Raw genomic sequence first — 13,997 nt, 5'->3', positions numbered from 1 at the left:
AGAATGTCAGTGTGTCCCATAGTATAGCCCTCTGTCTACGTACATTCACTTGTTAATTTTCATTGCAATGAGGCGTTGATCTGGTTAGAGATCTCTGGTTTCTAACATGGATCATCATGGAGACTCCGAGGCTTTGGAGCAGGAGGACTGCCCCTTTCACATGTCCCAACTATTTGCAGATATAGATGGTGGGGGTGGGCAGTTGAGAACCCTGGATAGTAGCCGAGCAGATCAGCTCACTAGCTGTCCTTATCACCACCACAGCAAGCTCTCCAGCACTGCTCCGGTTCGGCCACCCAATGCTGCCATTAGCAGGAGGCAGGATCAGCTCTCCTGTTCTCATACCCATGGGTTGGCTCACCCACACTTCCAGAGCCACTTCCACTGTGCTTCCCAGTTAAGGTTCAGGGCCCACTCTCCCAAGTGCTGCAGCCTGTGAGGAGCTGGGCCCCCTCCCACTCACCCTGAGACTGGCTCCCTTCACATCAGGGCCAGCTCTGCTTTATTGCCCAGGTGAGGTACAGGATCTGCCAGTCTGGTGGCAGGGCTAGCTTTCCTGATCTCAGCTCCCCTAGCTACTGCAAGTGGCAGTGGGAAGAGGGAAAGGACATCACACCCCGGAAACCCCCTGTGTACCCATACCACCTCATGGCAGGTGAGTGGCAAGGCCAGCTCTCTCAATCAGGGCAGCTCTACTGGTTCACCTGCTCCCCCTTGACCAGGGCCAGCACTACTGTACTGCCCAGGGCCTGCTCTCCTGAGTGCTGCAGCTGGTGAGGGGCGGAGCCAGTTCTCCCAAGCTCATGACCCTGTGAGCAGCTTTCCTGACTGCCAGAGGTGGCTAGGGTCTGGGAGGCATCACGTCTGCATCCGTGCCACCCCACAGCAAACGAGTGGTACTCACTTTCTTAACACCCTCAGGGCTGGCTCACCTACACCCCAGCTACCAGAACTAGCTCCACTGTGCTACCTGGGGGAGGCACAGGGTCTGTTCTCCCAAATGCTGCCACGAGCAACAGATGGGGCCAGCCCTCCAGAGGCCACATCCAGTGAGGGGTGGGGCCAGTTATGCACAGCCGCTGGACATCCATGTGGTCCCAGCGGCTGCCTCCACCAGGGATGTCCCCATGATCTCTAGTGGCACCAACCCATGGCTATGTAGCCATGGAATCTGACATGGCCTCAGTGGCAGCACAAGCTGGGACCTCACCATGTCCCCAGACAGCTTTGGCCACCAAGTCAGGCATCAAGTTAGGATAAATGGAGGGCTGCCATATAAGATGATTTAAGACTGATAGAAGAACAACACCAACAAGGTGCCTTTTTGCCCATTGCCAGGGGGGCACCTGGCTTTTTTTTTTTTTTTTTTTTTTTTTAACATTTCAAATGTTATCCCCTTTCCAAGTTTCCCCTCTGGAATCCACCTACCTCATCCCCCTCCCCCAACACCTGGCTTTTGAATTTTGGGTCTGGGCACTTTAAAGACTGAGGTATCTCCCTGGTCTGTGTTCTATAAGCAAAGGTAAACTGAAAAGCAGGGGAACTGAATATATTGCCAGGGTGCTTAGCTGAGCTGCATATAGAACAGTTCTGATGTCCCAACTGTTACTGTCTGACCCCCCCCAAAAGTATCTGTAGCCATTGTGTCCCATACCTCCCAGATGTTTCATATCATATTGTTGCTGTAACCTGCCTGCCAGTCACTGACACAGAGAAGTCTCTTAACTCAAGGACATGTGACCACATACCCTATTCTGTATGTTGTGAATGTTCTGTATGAGCTTTGCTAATGTTAAATTCCACAAAGCTTTACGTAGGACTCACCAAATCAAAGGTCAATATAAGCTGTCATGTCTAAAACAGCTTGAGTCAGAGCTGGCCCCCAGGCCACCCTGCCTGCACTTAAGTGTGGGTTTTTGTGGCTGATACTGAAGAATGCTACTAATAAGCCAAAAAGTTATAATACTCATGCTCTGTTATCTCAATGCTCTGAAATTCTCCTGTTCACCCATCCACCCTACTCAGGACCGATCAGCTTAAAGGCTAGCTGATAATACTTTGCCTAGTGAGCCAACTGCTCCCTCCTTGCCCTTTAATTTGTGAACCTGGTTTTCCTATAACAAGTCTACACTGAGAGCAGACTAGGACTGCAGTTAGGTTCCCCAGTCCTTCTGCGGTCCTGGATGTCCAGTATTATGGTGTGTGTTCAATAAACTCTTCTTGCTTAACTGAGATGGTGCATGTATGGTTTAAGTGGTGATTCCAGAACTCTAACACCAACAGTCTGGGCTCATTCCCCATAAAGGATCAGAACCAAAAGGCTTTTTTAACCAATTAATTTATTATGTACACTGTTCTCAAGCATGAGCTTTGTAGATGATAATGTGTGTCCCAGTGTGATAAGATTGGACACAAGTGGATGATTTCAAAAATCGTTATGAATATACTTTTCCTAATCCAGACTGGAGGCTTCAGCCTTAAACTTTTGGTTCTAGAGCTGGAGAGATGGCTCAGTGGTTAAGAGCACTGACTGGGCTGGAGCAATGGCTCAATGGTTAAGAGCAGTGACTGTTCTTCCAGAGGTCCTGAGTTCAAATCCCAGCAACCACATGGTGGCTCACAACCATCTGTAATGAAATCTGATGCCTTCTGGTGTGTCTGAAAACAGCTACAGTATACTTATATATAATAAATAAATCTTTAAAAAAAAAAAAAAAAAAAAAAAGAGCACTGACTGCTCTTCCATAGGTCCTGAGTTCAAATCCCAGCAACCACATGGTGACACAACCATCTGTAATGGGATCTGATGGCCTCTTCTGGTTTGTCTGAAGACAGCAACAGTGTACTCACATAAAATAAATCTAAATAAATAAATGAATAAATAGACACAAAGATGCTTCTTTAAAGTATTTTGTTTGTTTTGTTTGGGGGAGGGGATTTCTCAGTGTAATAGCCCTGGCTGTCCTGGAACTTGCTTTGTAGACTAGATTGGCCTTGAAACTCACAGAAATCTGCCTACCTCTGCCTCCCAATTGCTGGGATTAAAGCTGTGGCCTAATTCCAACTTTCAAGGTTTGTTCATTTGTTTTGCTTTGTTTTGAGGTGTCTCGAGTACCCTTGGCTGACCTGAAGCTGGTTATATCAACCAGGCTGAACTTGAAGTCACACAGATCCACCTCTGCCTCTGATTAAAGGTGTTCACTACCACACTCTGCCCCTCATTGGTTTTTTTTTTTTTTAATTAATGATTTTGTACAGGACTTCATTCACAGCTGCCCTGGGACACATGTAATTTCAGTTCCAGGAGATCTGATGCCTCTGGCCTCAAGCACCCATACAACATTCACATACCTCCACCTAAGACACACATCATTAAAAATAACAGACAAGCCAGCCTCCAGAATTACTCTTTTTTAATGCAAGAAATGGTTAATACATACATTGGGCAAGTTTTCTCACACCTGTGAACCCAACATTTGAGAAGTAGAAAGATTCAAGACTGTAATTACAGTTTGAGACCTGTCAGAGTTATCTAAAGCTCTCAAAAACACTGGTGAGGGCCTGGAGAGATGGTTCAGGGGTTAGGGGGACTGCCTTATAGTGGAGAATGATAGAGGAAAACCCGGATATTCTCAGGCCTCAAGGTGTGTGCACACCTGAACATGTGTGGATACACATGGAAGATTTCAGGTGACATAGATCAAGTGGTAATGATGGTACCAGGGCAGTTAGACTGTGAGGACTTCTGAGGTACACTGTGTCTGCAGTGCACCATCATGCCCCGTCATTTTGTCTTTATAGCCTCCTGTAAGGGACTTGGTGACTCTTCCACTATGGCACCGAGCTCCTGTATTACCTATTATCTCAGCTCCTAACTGATGAGTGAAGGGCATGTCTACATGTCTGCTCAGCACTGACCTGGGATCCTTGTCCCCCAGGTCAAATGCTTTAAGCCTTCTCTAAGCTACCTCACAGTCTAGTGGACAGAAGAGCAACAGTTCCTGGCTTTGTTTGGGGTTGTATGCCTCTAAGAGCAGAGTGTGTTAGGGAAGGCTCCTGGGCCCAGGTAGCATCCCTGCAGTAGTTTTACCAGCTGTTGGGGATGCTGACTTGGTAATAAAGCTATTTGGTTTATGAAACCAGAGTCCAGTGTGTTATTTAGGGTGAGAATGTATGGTGGGTGTAGTAAGCTGCCTGGTTGGCTTTTTCGGTGCTTTGTGTAATCATACGACTTGGGAGGCCCAGTGTTTTGGGTCAAGAGGCAGATTCATGCATCAACAAAGAGGAAGTCTTGAGTTGAGACGGGGTCTTTTGTAGTTCAGGCTGTCTCTTGCTGAAGTTGAAGGTGATCCTGACTTTACCTCCTAGCTCCACCTCCCAAGAGTTGAGATGACAAGTTTGCATCACCTGTGTTTTTATGTGGTTCTGGGGATCCAATACTCTATCAGCCAAGGCACATTTCCAGCCCAAGGGGAGTTGAGGTGGGAACTTAAGGGCTCTTTGCAAAGTCAGTTGGGTGGTGTTTTGCTGGGGCAAGCATGTGAATAAATATTTAGCTAAAGCAGACACAAGAGAAAGCATGTTCTGCTAAAGCAAGCATGTGAAAGGACACATGATGGAAGATACTTTGTTAACAACATGTATTGTCTATCTTACATTTCAGGACTCCATAGAGGGACACACACCAAAAATCTTGTGGTGACATTCTGCAGGTTCTTGCTGCTGCTTCCTCAAACTCGGGCTGCTTGGCAGAGTGATGTCAGCTGTGACAGATGCATGTGCTAAGGCAAGACCCGTGGAGGACATGTGATGTTTGGAGGGTATACATAGGACTCAGGGGCGGTGACAGAGGCTGAACTTGGCTTGCTTATAGAGCAAGCTATGCAAAACTTGTGGCTCTCGAGAGTCTTCGCTGACCTTAGCTTCACTGAGAAAGGCACAGCTGAGAACTGGCATTCCTCCCTAGTCCCTCCTGACTGAAGCCGAGGCTGAGGCCATGTCACCCGTTATTAACCCAACTCTGTGGAACTGGACTGCTAGTGTATCCACAAAGTGTCTGCTGTGGATCGAGGTGCTGCCGCCAGTTAACCTGTGAACTGAACTGCTGATTTCCAAATGGGAATTACTCTAAAGAACCTTTCTAAACAGGTTCACTACCATCCATGGTGGACTACAAGGGAGGTTAAAGCATTTAGGAGCCATCATTAAAAATAAGATTTGGGGGTGTTCGCAGCCTTCGCCGCGCCGCCTCTCCCTTGCTGAGCTCCAGTCGAAGGAGAAGGGGGGTAAGTAAGGAGGTGCCCATACCATGGCTCGTACAGAACAGACTGCCCGCAAATCCACCGGTGGTAGAGCACCCAGGAAACAACTGGCTACAAAAGCCGCTCGCAAGAGTGCGCCCTCTACTGGAGGGTGAAGAAACCTCATCGTTACAGGCCTGGCCCTGTGGCACTCCGTGAAATCAGACGCTATCAGAAGTCCACTGAACTTCTTATTCGCAAGCTCCCCTTTCAGCGTCCGGTGCGAGAAATTGCTCAGGACTTCAAAACAGATCTGCGCTTCCAGAGTGCAGCTATTGGTGCTTTGCAGGAGGCAAGTGAGGCCTGTCTGGTTGGCCTTTTTGAAGATACCAACCTGTGTGCTATCCATGCCAAACGTGTAACAATTATGCCAAAAGATATCCAGCTAGCACGCCGCATACGCGGGGAACGTGCTTAAGAGTCCACTATGAGGGGAAACATTTCATTCTCAAAAAAAATTTTTTTCCTCTTCCTGTTATCAGTAGTTCTGAATGTTAGATATTTTTTCCATGGGGTCAAAGGTGCCTAAGTATCTGGTTGCGAGTGGAAACATAGGGGACAGAATCAGGTACTGGCAGTTTCTCCACGTTCATTTGTGTGTGAATTTTTAATATAAATGCAAGATGTAAAGCATTAATGCAAGTAAAATGTTTCAGTGAACACATTTCAACAGTTCAACTTTATAACAATTATAAATAAACCTGTTAAATTTTCTGGACAACGCCAGCATTTGGATTTTTTTAAAATAAGTAAATTTCTTATTGACGGCAACAAAATGGTGTTTGTAGCGTTTTTATCATCCGGTAGATTCCATCCATCCACTATACTTTTCTAACTGAGTTGTCCTACATGTAAGTACATGTTTTTAATGTTGTCTGTCTTCTGTGCTGTTCCTGTAAGTTTGCTATTAAAATACATTAAACTATAAAAAATAAATAAATAAGATTTGGGGGCAGGAGAGATTGCTCAGTGGTTAAGAGCACTGACTGCTCTTCCAGAGGTCCTGAATTCAAATCCTAGCAACCACATGGTGGCTCACAACCATCTGTAATAAGATCGGATGCCCTCTTCTGGTGTGTCTGAAGACAGCTACAGGTACTTATATATAATAAATAAATCTTAAAAAAAAATAAGGTTTGAAAAAAATTAAAGTTACAGGAAGTTCTTTTGTTTGTTTTGTGGTTTTGTGCCACAGTCTTGCTATATAGCTCTGACTGTCCTGCAATTTACTATGTAGACTAGGACGGCCTTGCATCCACAGAGAGCCACCTGCCTCTGCCTCCCAAGGGGAGCTCTAAGGATAGACTATCTAGCGTCCTCCAGTTGCCTCTGGCATCTTGGGCCTGACCGCCTTGTTTCTGACTCACTTTGCTTAAGGATTCCTGGTTTGGTTTATTCAGCTTGGTGTTTCCTCCATCTCCACGTGGAATCCACAGGGGTTGCCTTCTGTCCTACAGCTCAATAGCTGGCCTGGGAGTTTCCATCACCAAGGGCTTCCCTTGGGCCAGGCTTTGTAGGCTTACACTGTTCAGATCTTCATCACAACAGTGTAAGACACTTAACGTTTCCCTTATGTGAATGGGCCCAGGACAGAGTCCTGTGAGTGGACAGTCCTCACTTGAGATAAGCCTGTACCATCAATGAGATCCAGTACCTGGTCCTCTGGCAACCACTGCTAAATTTTTTTCAGGGGGTTTGCTGGGGCAGCAGGCCTTTCATTGCAAGGGTCTTGGAGTCTCTATGTCTGAGAGGTGAAGACAGGTATAAAGTCCTTTGCTTCCTTATACAGTCCTAAAGAGGCATTGAGGAGGGAGGGTGTGGAAGGTAAGGGACACAGTGATTGGGGACTCACAAACACATCTTTGTCTTGGAACCCAACAGACAGAATTCCCAAAACCTGGGCACCATAGCTACAACTCAGATGCAGTTCCTGCTCGGTCTGGGAGTTGTAGTTTTCCAGCATTTGCTTGGGAGAAAAGGCTGTCGTTGCCTGTGAGGACCCTGTTGTCTGAGATGTCCTGTGGTGGGTACCTGCTCACATTCAGATCTACAGTGGACATAAGGCTGGCGGGAACTGAGATGGGGCTTAGAGAAGGGGTTTAGAAATGTCTGGAGGATTGGAATTGCCATCAGAAGCTGGTGAGACAAATGGTATGATTGGATTTGAGGAGGGGAGAGTAACAGCGTGTGAGGCAGAAGAGAGTCAAACTTTAGATCAAGAGAAAGCTCATCGGGGAACGGCCTGATGGCCTGAATTAATTCTGCTTGAGCCCCTAGAGTTCAATCCCCTGGATTTAGGTAGAAGGATGGAACCAACACACACACAATCACACACACACACACAATCACACAATGTAATTTTTCATTTCTGGACAACTGAAGACACAAGTGTGGGAGGGAGTGGAAGACAGCATATCTTAAGATTCGGAAACTGAACATCAAACCTAAGAATTTTAGCCTTTTGAAACATCAACTCCACGGTTTAGCCAGAGTGAACGGCTCCCTCCTTTGAGTGTTGCGTGAGCTTTATTTTTGTCACTGATCACACGCCCTTATAGTCATTTTATTACAGTGGCCCTGTTCTCACTGGAAGTGAGAAATACATTGGAAATTTGCGGAAGGAATCTGACTTACTTGCCTAAGAGACTGGAAACATGATACCAGGGAGAAACAAGAACTCCAGGGTGGCTGGAGATGCAGCTCAGTGACAAAGCCTGTGCTAGCACATGGTGCCTGGGTTCTAGCCCCGGGACTGCAGGGGGCTAGTCGCCTGATGGCTCTTGAGCATGAGACCTCAAAGCAGCCCTTCACAGTGGCACAAGGAGAAAAGTGAGCTGGACGGGGGGGGGGGGGGGGCATCATTTCCTTGTAATTAGAACTCTGTGCGCATGGTTCACTAGTTCCATAGTAAGCTACTATTTGGCTGGACACAGATTGAGTGCTCAGAAAAGTATAATTGAACGGAAACCAATTTCGTGTGGAATGTCCAGCTGATGGAAGCCGATCGATGGAGCAAGTTGGAGTGACTGAACGAAATTAATAAATTGTGGACAATCTTACTAGGTTGTCTATCGCTAGGGAAAGACTCCATGACCACAGCAACTCTTTAACTGGGGCTGACTTAAAGTTTCAGAGGTTTAGTCCACTATCATCATGGCAAGAAACATGGAGGCATGCAGAGAGACATGGTGTTAGAGAAGGCACTGAGATTTCTACGTCTTGATCAACAGGCAGCAAAACGAGACAAATCCACACCAGGCTTAGCTTGAGCATGAGACCTCAAATCTTTCCCCAATAGTGACACACTTTCTCCAACAAGGCCACACCTACTCTCATGGCCACACTTCCTAATAGTGCCACTCCCTATGAGGCTAGTGTTCATACAGGTGTGTCTATGGGAGCCATTCCTGTTCAACCCATCACATCGACCTTGGGAATTTTCTCCAGAAATGGTTTATTTGCAAGCACAGCATCTGCCTTATAACCCAGGCCAGCCTTGAACTCAAAGGGATCCGTCCTCCTGTTTCAGCTTTCTGATTGCTTTGATGCAAATGTCAGCTAATACATCAAAGGATGTTTTTCCTCAGAGAACTTTTTTCATCGTGTCACAGTATAAAGAAGTCCCTATAGCAACTCTAGAGCTGATTGTTTGTTTGGAACAAGACCTCACTATGTCGCCCTAGCTGGCCTAGAACTCAGAGATCTACCCGCTTCTGTCTCTTAAATTCTGGAGTTTAAAGGTGTGGACCACTACACTAGGAGCTATTATCTTTCTTTCAAGATTTACTTTAAGTGCGAGTGTTTTGTCTTCATGTATGTGCAGCCTACATCTGTGCTCCTGGTTTGTTGCCGAGGTTAGAAGGGGAGGTTGGGTCTCCGGTTAATCTAGAGTAAAACCGGGGGCCTCTCCCAGAGTAACAAACGCTCTTAACCTCTGAGTTGTCTCTCCAGCCGGCTATTATGCTTTTTACGAGAAAGGGAAACAGCCATGGTGAGATTGGGAAACAGAGTCACACATGTTTTGGGGTCACGACCCATGAGCTTTAATCAGTACATTTTCTTGGTGTGAGGAAAGCAATACTCTTTTTCGAGTGTGACCTTGCTCATGTAGCACAACAATCAACTGTCTTTTTTTTTTTTTTTTTCAAGTCTTGATTTTTATTACTTAAAAAAGCTGCATATTTATTTTGCTTTCTGACTCTGTACTTGTGCCTTCAACACTTTCACAACGATTTTCTGCTCCTCAATAAGGAAAGCCCGCTTGATCCTGTCACGGACACACTTGGCACACATGGAACCACCATAGGCTCTGCTGACGTGCTTCTTTGTCTTAGACAATCTCATAAGGACTTTGGGTCTCACGGCACGAACCCCTCGCAGTCTGCCCGGGCACACGCCACATGCGGATTTAGGTGCTTTCCCAACCTTCTTGGTGTAAAGGTAAACAATCCTGTTGCCAGGGGTTCGAGACAGCCTTGTTTTGTTAGAGGCTGTATTGTAGGAAAGCCTACGACGGTATGTCAGACGCTGGACCATCTTGAGTGCCTCTAAGCACCGTCCCCGGAAGAGGAAAAGGAAGAGAACAATCAACTGTCTTGACAGTGGTAAAAGGGAGAACTCACTACCGGCATAGTAGCTCGAGTAAAGGTCAGTTTATCAGCTGTTATAGTCTGGAGGCTCGGCAGCTGACTGCGCAGGCGCAGACCGCTGTGCTTGGTTTCTACCTTCCCGCAGGGGATCGGCTGGCGGTCGATTTACGGCGTCGCTCTGTAGATGTCGCACTGCGGACGTCCTTTACGGCAGGCGTCTGCGGCCTCCGGAAGCCGGCAGTCGTGAGCTGCGCCCTGGGACCTGACAAGGGCACTGGTGAAGTGCGGTAGGCGCTGCTGTGTCCGCGTAGCTAAGAAGCTTCGCTAGGGATTGCTCCTTGACAAATTTTCTCTCCTTGTGGGTGACCCAGGTCTGGGCATGTCCTCCTGCCTTTCCTTCAACCCACAACTAGGTCCCCCCCTCCCCCAGAGTAATTCCGTCCTCTGCGGGACTCCTGCCTTGGCTTCCTTCCTACCCCGACATTCCGCTCCTTTTTCTTTTTTTGTTTTGAGACATCGTTTCTCTCCGTAGCTCTGGCTGGAATTTACTTTGTAGACCAAGCCGTCCTTGAACTCACAGAGAAGCACCTGCCTGTCTCCCAAGCGTTGACATTAAAGGCGTGCGCTACATCCTGATTTTGGTCCCCAACCTCCTGAGCCCTCTGCTTTTTTCTTGTTGTGCATTTGGCTAATCATCCGCTCCAAATCGTGCTCATTGCCGTAACTTCTATTGTCATTGCTGTAACTTCTGTTGTCATTGCCGCGTGCGTGTGTGTGTGTGTGTGTGTGTGTGTGATGTAGATCCGCCTCTGGAACTAGATAGTTGTGAATTATGTGGGTGCGGGGATTTTTTCTATTCTCCCGAGGGCTTCCTTCCCAGTGTGGGTCTCCAGTGCTTATGATGAGCTGTTTCCCCTATTTGCCAGTAACATACACTGTAAATGACTAAAAGAATGGGAGGGAACTTTATAAATTAAATTCACCCCTAAATTTCTGTGCACAGGATGATATTGATGTGTGCGATGTGCTTGCTTTCTAGTCTTAAGCACTTTTGCCATTTGGGATTTTGTTCTATGTCAACTTTATTATGTATTTTTTCATATGTTCTTTTTGCTCAATGTCTGTTATAATTCTACTGAGCACCAGAATCTATTCATTGCTTTACAGTTGTATGTGTAAGTTGTTTGAAATTTCCTGATTTTTAAAAAATTTTAATTTGACTTGTTCATTTATTTTTAGCAGTTAACTGGCATCTGCTCCATTTTGCTCTCAAAGCAAAAATTAGCAGGAAAAACATAGAAGTAAATAGTCTGTTATAGTAATGGATAAAGTACTTTTTAAATTTTTTAAGTTTTAATTATGTGTGGTTGTATGACTATGAACATGTGATTGTGGCTACTCCATGAAACCACAGACACCATATCCCCTGACGTTGGAGCTACAGTTGGCTGTAAACCACCCAAAGTGGCTGCTAAGAGTCCAATTTGAGTTCTCTGCTAGAGCAGCATGCACTTTTAACCTCTAAGCCATCCTTCCAGCCTAGAACAGACTACTTCTATGAAGGGAGAGATAGATGAGAGCATCCAAAGATATGTGTCATCTAGGTTAGGATGGAAAAAATGTATAGAACAATGTAAATAAATATGTGCTTATATTACTTATTTTCCTTGTATTGTTTATATTTTTGTTTTTTGTTTGTTTATTTGAGTCAAAATAATGTTTTCGCCCTTGACAAAAATATCCTTATATATAGGAAAAAAAATTTAGTTTTCTACTTAATGAGTTTTATGAAAGCCCCCAAATTACTCTGGGAGAACCTGTCTAATAAAAAAGTTTGGTAATCTCACTACTTGGAAGAATGGGGCCGGAGGATAAGGAAATCAAGGCTGTCTTTCACTGCAGCAGGACTGAAAGGTAGCCTGGGCTGAATGAGATGCTATCTCAAAAAACAAAAGAGTTTGGGGAGAAGAAATTTGGGGCCTTAGCCTTCACAGATGAACTATCTCCTTCTCAGAAACATGCCGTTTTCTCACACTCTCATTTTTTCCATGTTCTTTTACAGCCATGCCTTTCCTTGATGTGCAGAAAAGGCTGGGCATTAGCCTAGACCGTCACTTTGTATTCCTCAGTGCTGAACAGCCCTACAAGAATGCTGCTCGATGCCACGCTTTTGAAAAAGAGTGGATAGAATGTTCACATGGGATTGGTGCTACCCGGGCTAAAAAGGAGTGCAAGATAGAATACGAGGATTTTGAAGAATGCTTTCTTCGGTTTAAAACGGTGAGAGAATAATGGGTGTGAAGCTGAATTACTTCCTCCCCCTCCTCTCTTCTGGCCCTGGTGGGATTAAATCCAGGGCTTTGCACATGTTGGGTAAATTGTCACTGTACTAAATCCCTGGGCCAGCTGCAGTGTGTGCCAGTTGTTCTTTGGGCAATGACTGCTCACTTGTAATTGGGAAGACTCCTGACAACAAAGGCAGTTAAGACCCTTTGGATCTGAGGAGGGCCTGCCTGTTCTTCCTCCTCTTAGCCTGTCTTCTGGTATAATCAGAATTGTACGTGTATGTAAGCCTTGTCTTTTAAGTAATCTATAAATGAAGAATTCACACCTTGAAAAGTTTTGCATGGGGCTGGAAAGATGGCTCATGACTCTTCAGTTAACAGCACAGGCTGCTCCTCCAGTCTCAGTGCCCACAGGGCAGCTCACACTATCTGTAACTTCATTCCCAATGGATCTGACTCCATCTTCTGGCCTTCACAGGCACCTGGCACACTTCTAGTGCACAGACATATATGCATTTAAAACACCCATATATGTAACAAAATAATTTTTACAAAATTAAAAAGAAAACTTTGGAGTGGGTCCATTTTACAGCCCTCATTAGAGAAGCTGTCAAACCCTGTAAATCTAGCACTGTAAACATAGTGTGACCAACTGGATGTGTTTCTGAAGATGGTGGAGGGACCAAAGGTTTGAGGAGGAAAGGGTCTTAGCTGAATGGATGGCATACCCTGGGGGGGGTCTGATCTTAGAGAAGGACACTTTAGCTTGTACACTATCATGTTTTCTATTTCTGTGTTGCAGCTACACCTGCAAATATACTTTTTTATTTGATTGGTTGGGGTTTTTTTGTTTGTTTTCTTGAGCAGCTTTGGCTGTCAGAGCTCATTCTATAGACCAGGCTGGCCTTGAACTCAAAGACTTGCCTGCCTCAAGGTCCAGAGTGCTGGGGTTTAAGGAGTGCACCACTACATCTGGCTGAGTTTATTTTATCACTTGAATTCAGGGAGAAAAAAAATCTAGATTTCTTTTAAATTTATAGCCAACTTACCTGGATCAAGAAGTTTTAGCAGGTGAATTGTGTGGTGGTATTTTGAGCCCCATCACTGCATAGTAAGCTACAGGCCGACAGGGGTAACAGGAGTGAGACCCGTTTCTTTAAAATGGTGTTGTTTTGTTTGTTTTGTTGTTTTTGGTTTTTGCCTTAATGCTTTTTGTATCCTTGACAGATGAAGCGTATGCGTGAAATCAAGCAACAGCGGGAAAAGCTAATGAAAGAGGGGAAATACACCCCTCCACCTCACCATTTGGGCAAGGGGGAGCCCAGGCCCTGAGCAGAGCAGCTGGAAGCTGCTTTTCTTGCTGTTTTCCACTGGAGAGAATGTTTAAACTCCTTCATCAAGTATGTAAAAATAAAGAATTACTCAATCTTAGTCTGTTTTTTTTTGGGGGGGGGCGCATGTTTGTGAGTGATGAAAGGTCATCCTAGTTGCCTCTCCTGATGAATTCCTGCAGAACTGAAGCCAGAGACACAGTAGGGGGATGGGGACTGAGCAGCCAGCATTTGAGTGCAGTTTGCATAACAAAGCTCATTTTCATTATCATACCTCCTTTGATAACAGCCTTAGGAGTTTGCAGTTCTGTGATGGCTGTTTCATGGGGCAGCCTGTTCAAGGTTTTTCTTTTTTTTATACTTATTTTACATATATGAGTACACTGTAGCTGTCTTCAGACTCACCAGAAGGGGGTGTCAGATCCCATTACAGATGGTTGTGAGCTGTTGCAGTAAATATTAAAAAGTGACTTAACCTTTTATCCCAAGCTA

At 45.5% G+C, this 13,997-nt stretch overlaps 2 protein-coding genes and 1 pseudogene across 4 annotated transcripts; 2 read left to right on the top strand and 1 right to left on the bottom strand.

Moving 5' to 3' along the window:
• The first annotated feature begins 5,308 nt into the window (after nucleotides 1-5,308).
• Nucleotides 5,309-5,767, top strand: LOC308424265 (histone H3.3A-like; annotated as a pseudogene). Its single transcript has one exon. The product of its transcript is annotated as a histone H3.3A-like (transcript).
• Nucleotides 5,768-9,460: 3,693 nt separating this feature from the next.
• LOC308424267 (large ribosomal subunit protein eL34-like) lies at nucleotides 9,461-9,859 on the bottom strand. The gene has a single exon (XM_080921201.1). It carries the CDS (start codon nucleotides 9,834-9,836, stop codon nucleotides 9,483-9,485), a length of 354 nt encoding a protein of 117 aa, XP_080777327.1. The 5' UTR covers nucleotides 9,837-9,859; the 3' UTR covers nucleotides 9,461-9,482.
• Nucleotides 9,860-10,079: 220 nt separating this feature from the next.
• Nucleotides 10,080-13,605, top strand: NDUFS5 (NADH:ubiquinone oxidoreductase subunit S5). Of its 2 annotated transcripts, none has more exons than XM_080921202.1 (3): nucleotides 10,080-10,176; nucleotides 11,952-12,169; nucleotides 13,402-13,605. In XM_080921202.1, the coding sequence occupies exons 2-3, from the start codon at nucleotides 11,954-11,956 to the stop codon at nucleotides 13,504-13,506; spliced, it is 321 nt and encodes a 106-aa protein (XP_080777328.1). In that variant the 5' UTR covers nucleotides 10,080-10,176; nucleotides 11,952-11,953; the 3' UTR covers nucleotides 13,507-13,605. The 2 variants fall into 2 exon arrangements, with proteins under 2 accessions (XP_080777328.1, XP_080777329.1); XM_080921203.1 differs by having other exon boundaries at nucleotides 10,120-10,260.
• The last annotated feature ends 392 nt before the right edge of the window (nucleotides 13,606-13,997 follow it).

This window comes from Micromys minutus, assembly GCF_963924665.1.
Source record: "Micromys minutus genome assembly, chromosome: 9".
NCBI classification, from domain to species: Eukaryota; Metazoa; Chordata; class Mammalia; order Rodentia; family Muridae; genus Micromys; species Micromys minutus.
Note: the sequence above shows the minus strand (reverse complement) of the source record. Positions and strands in the feature narration are given on the sequence as shown.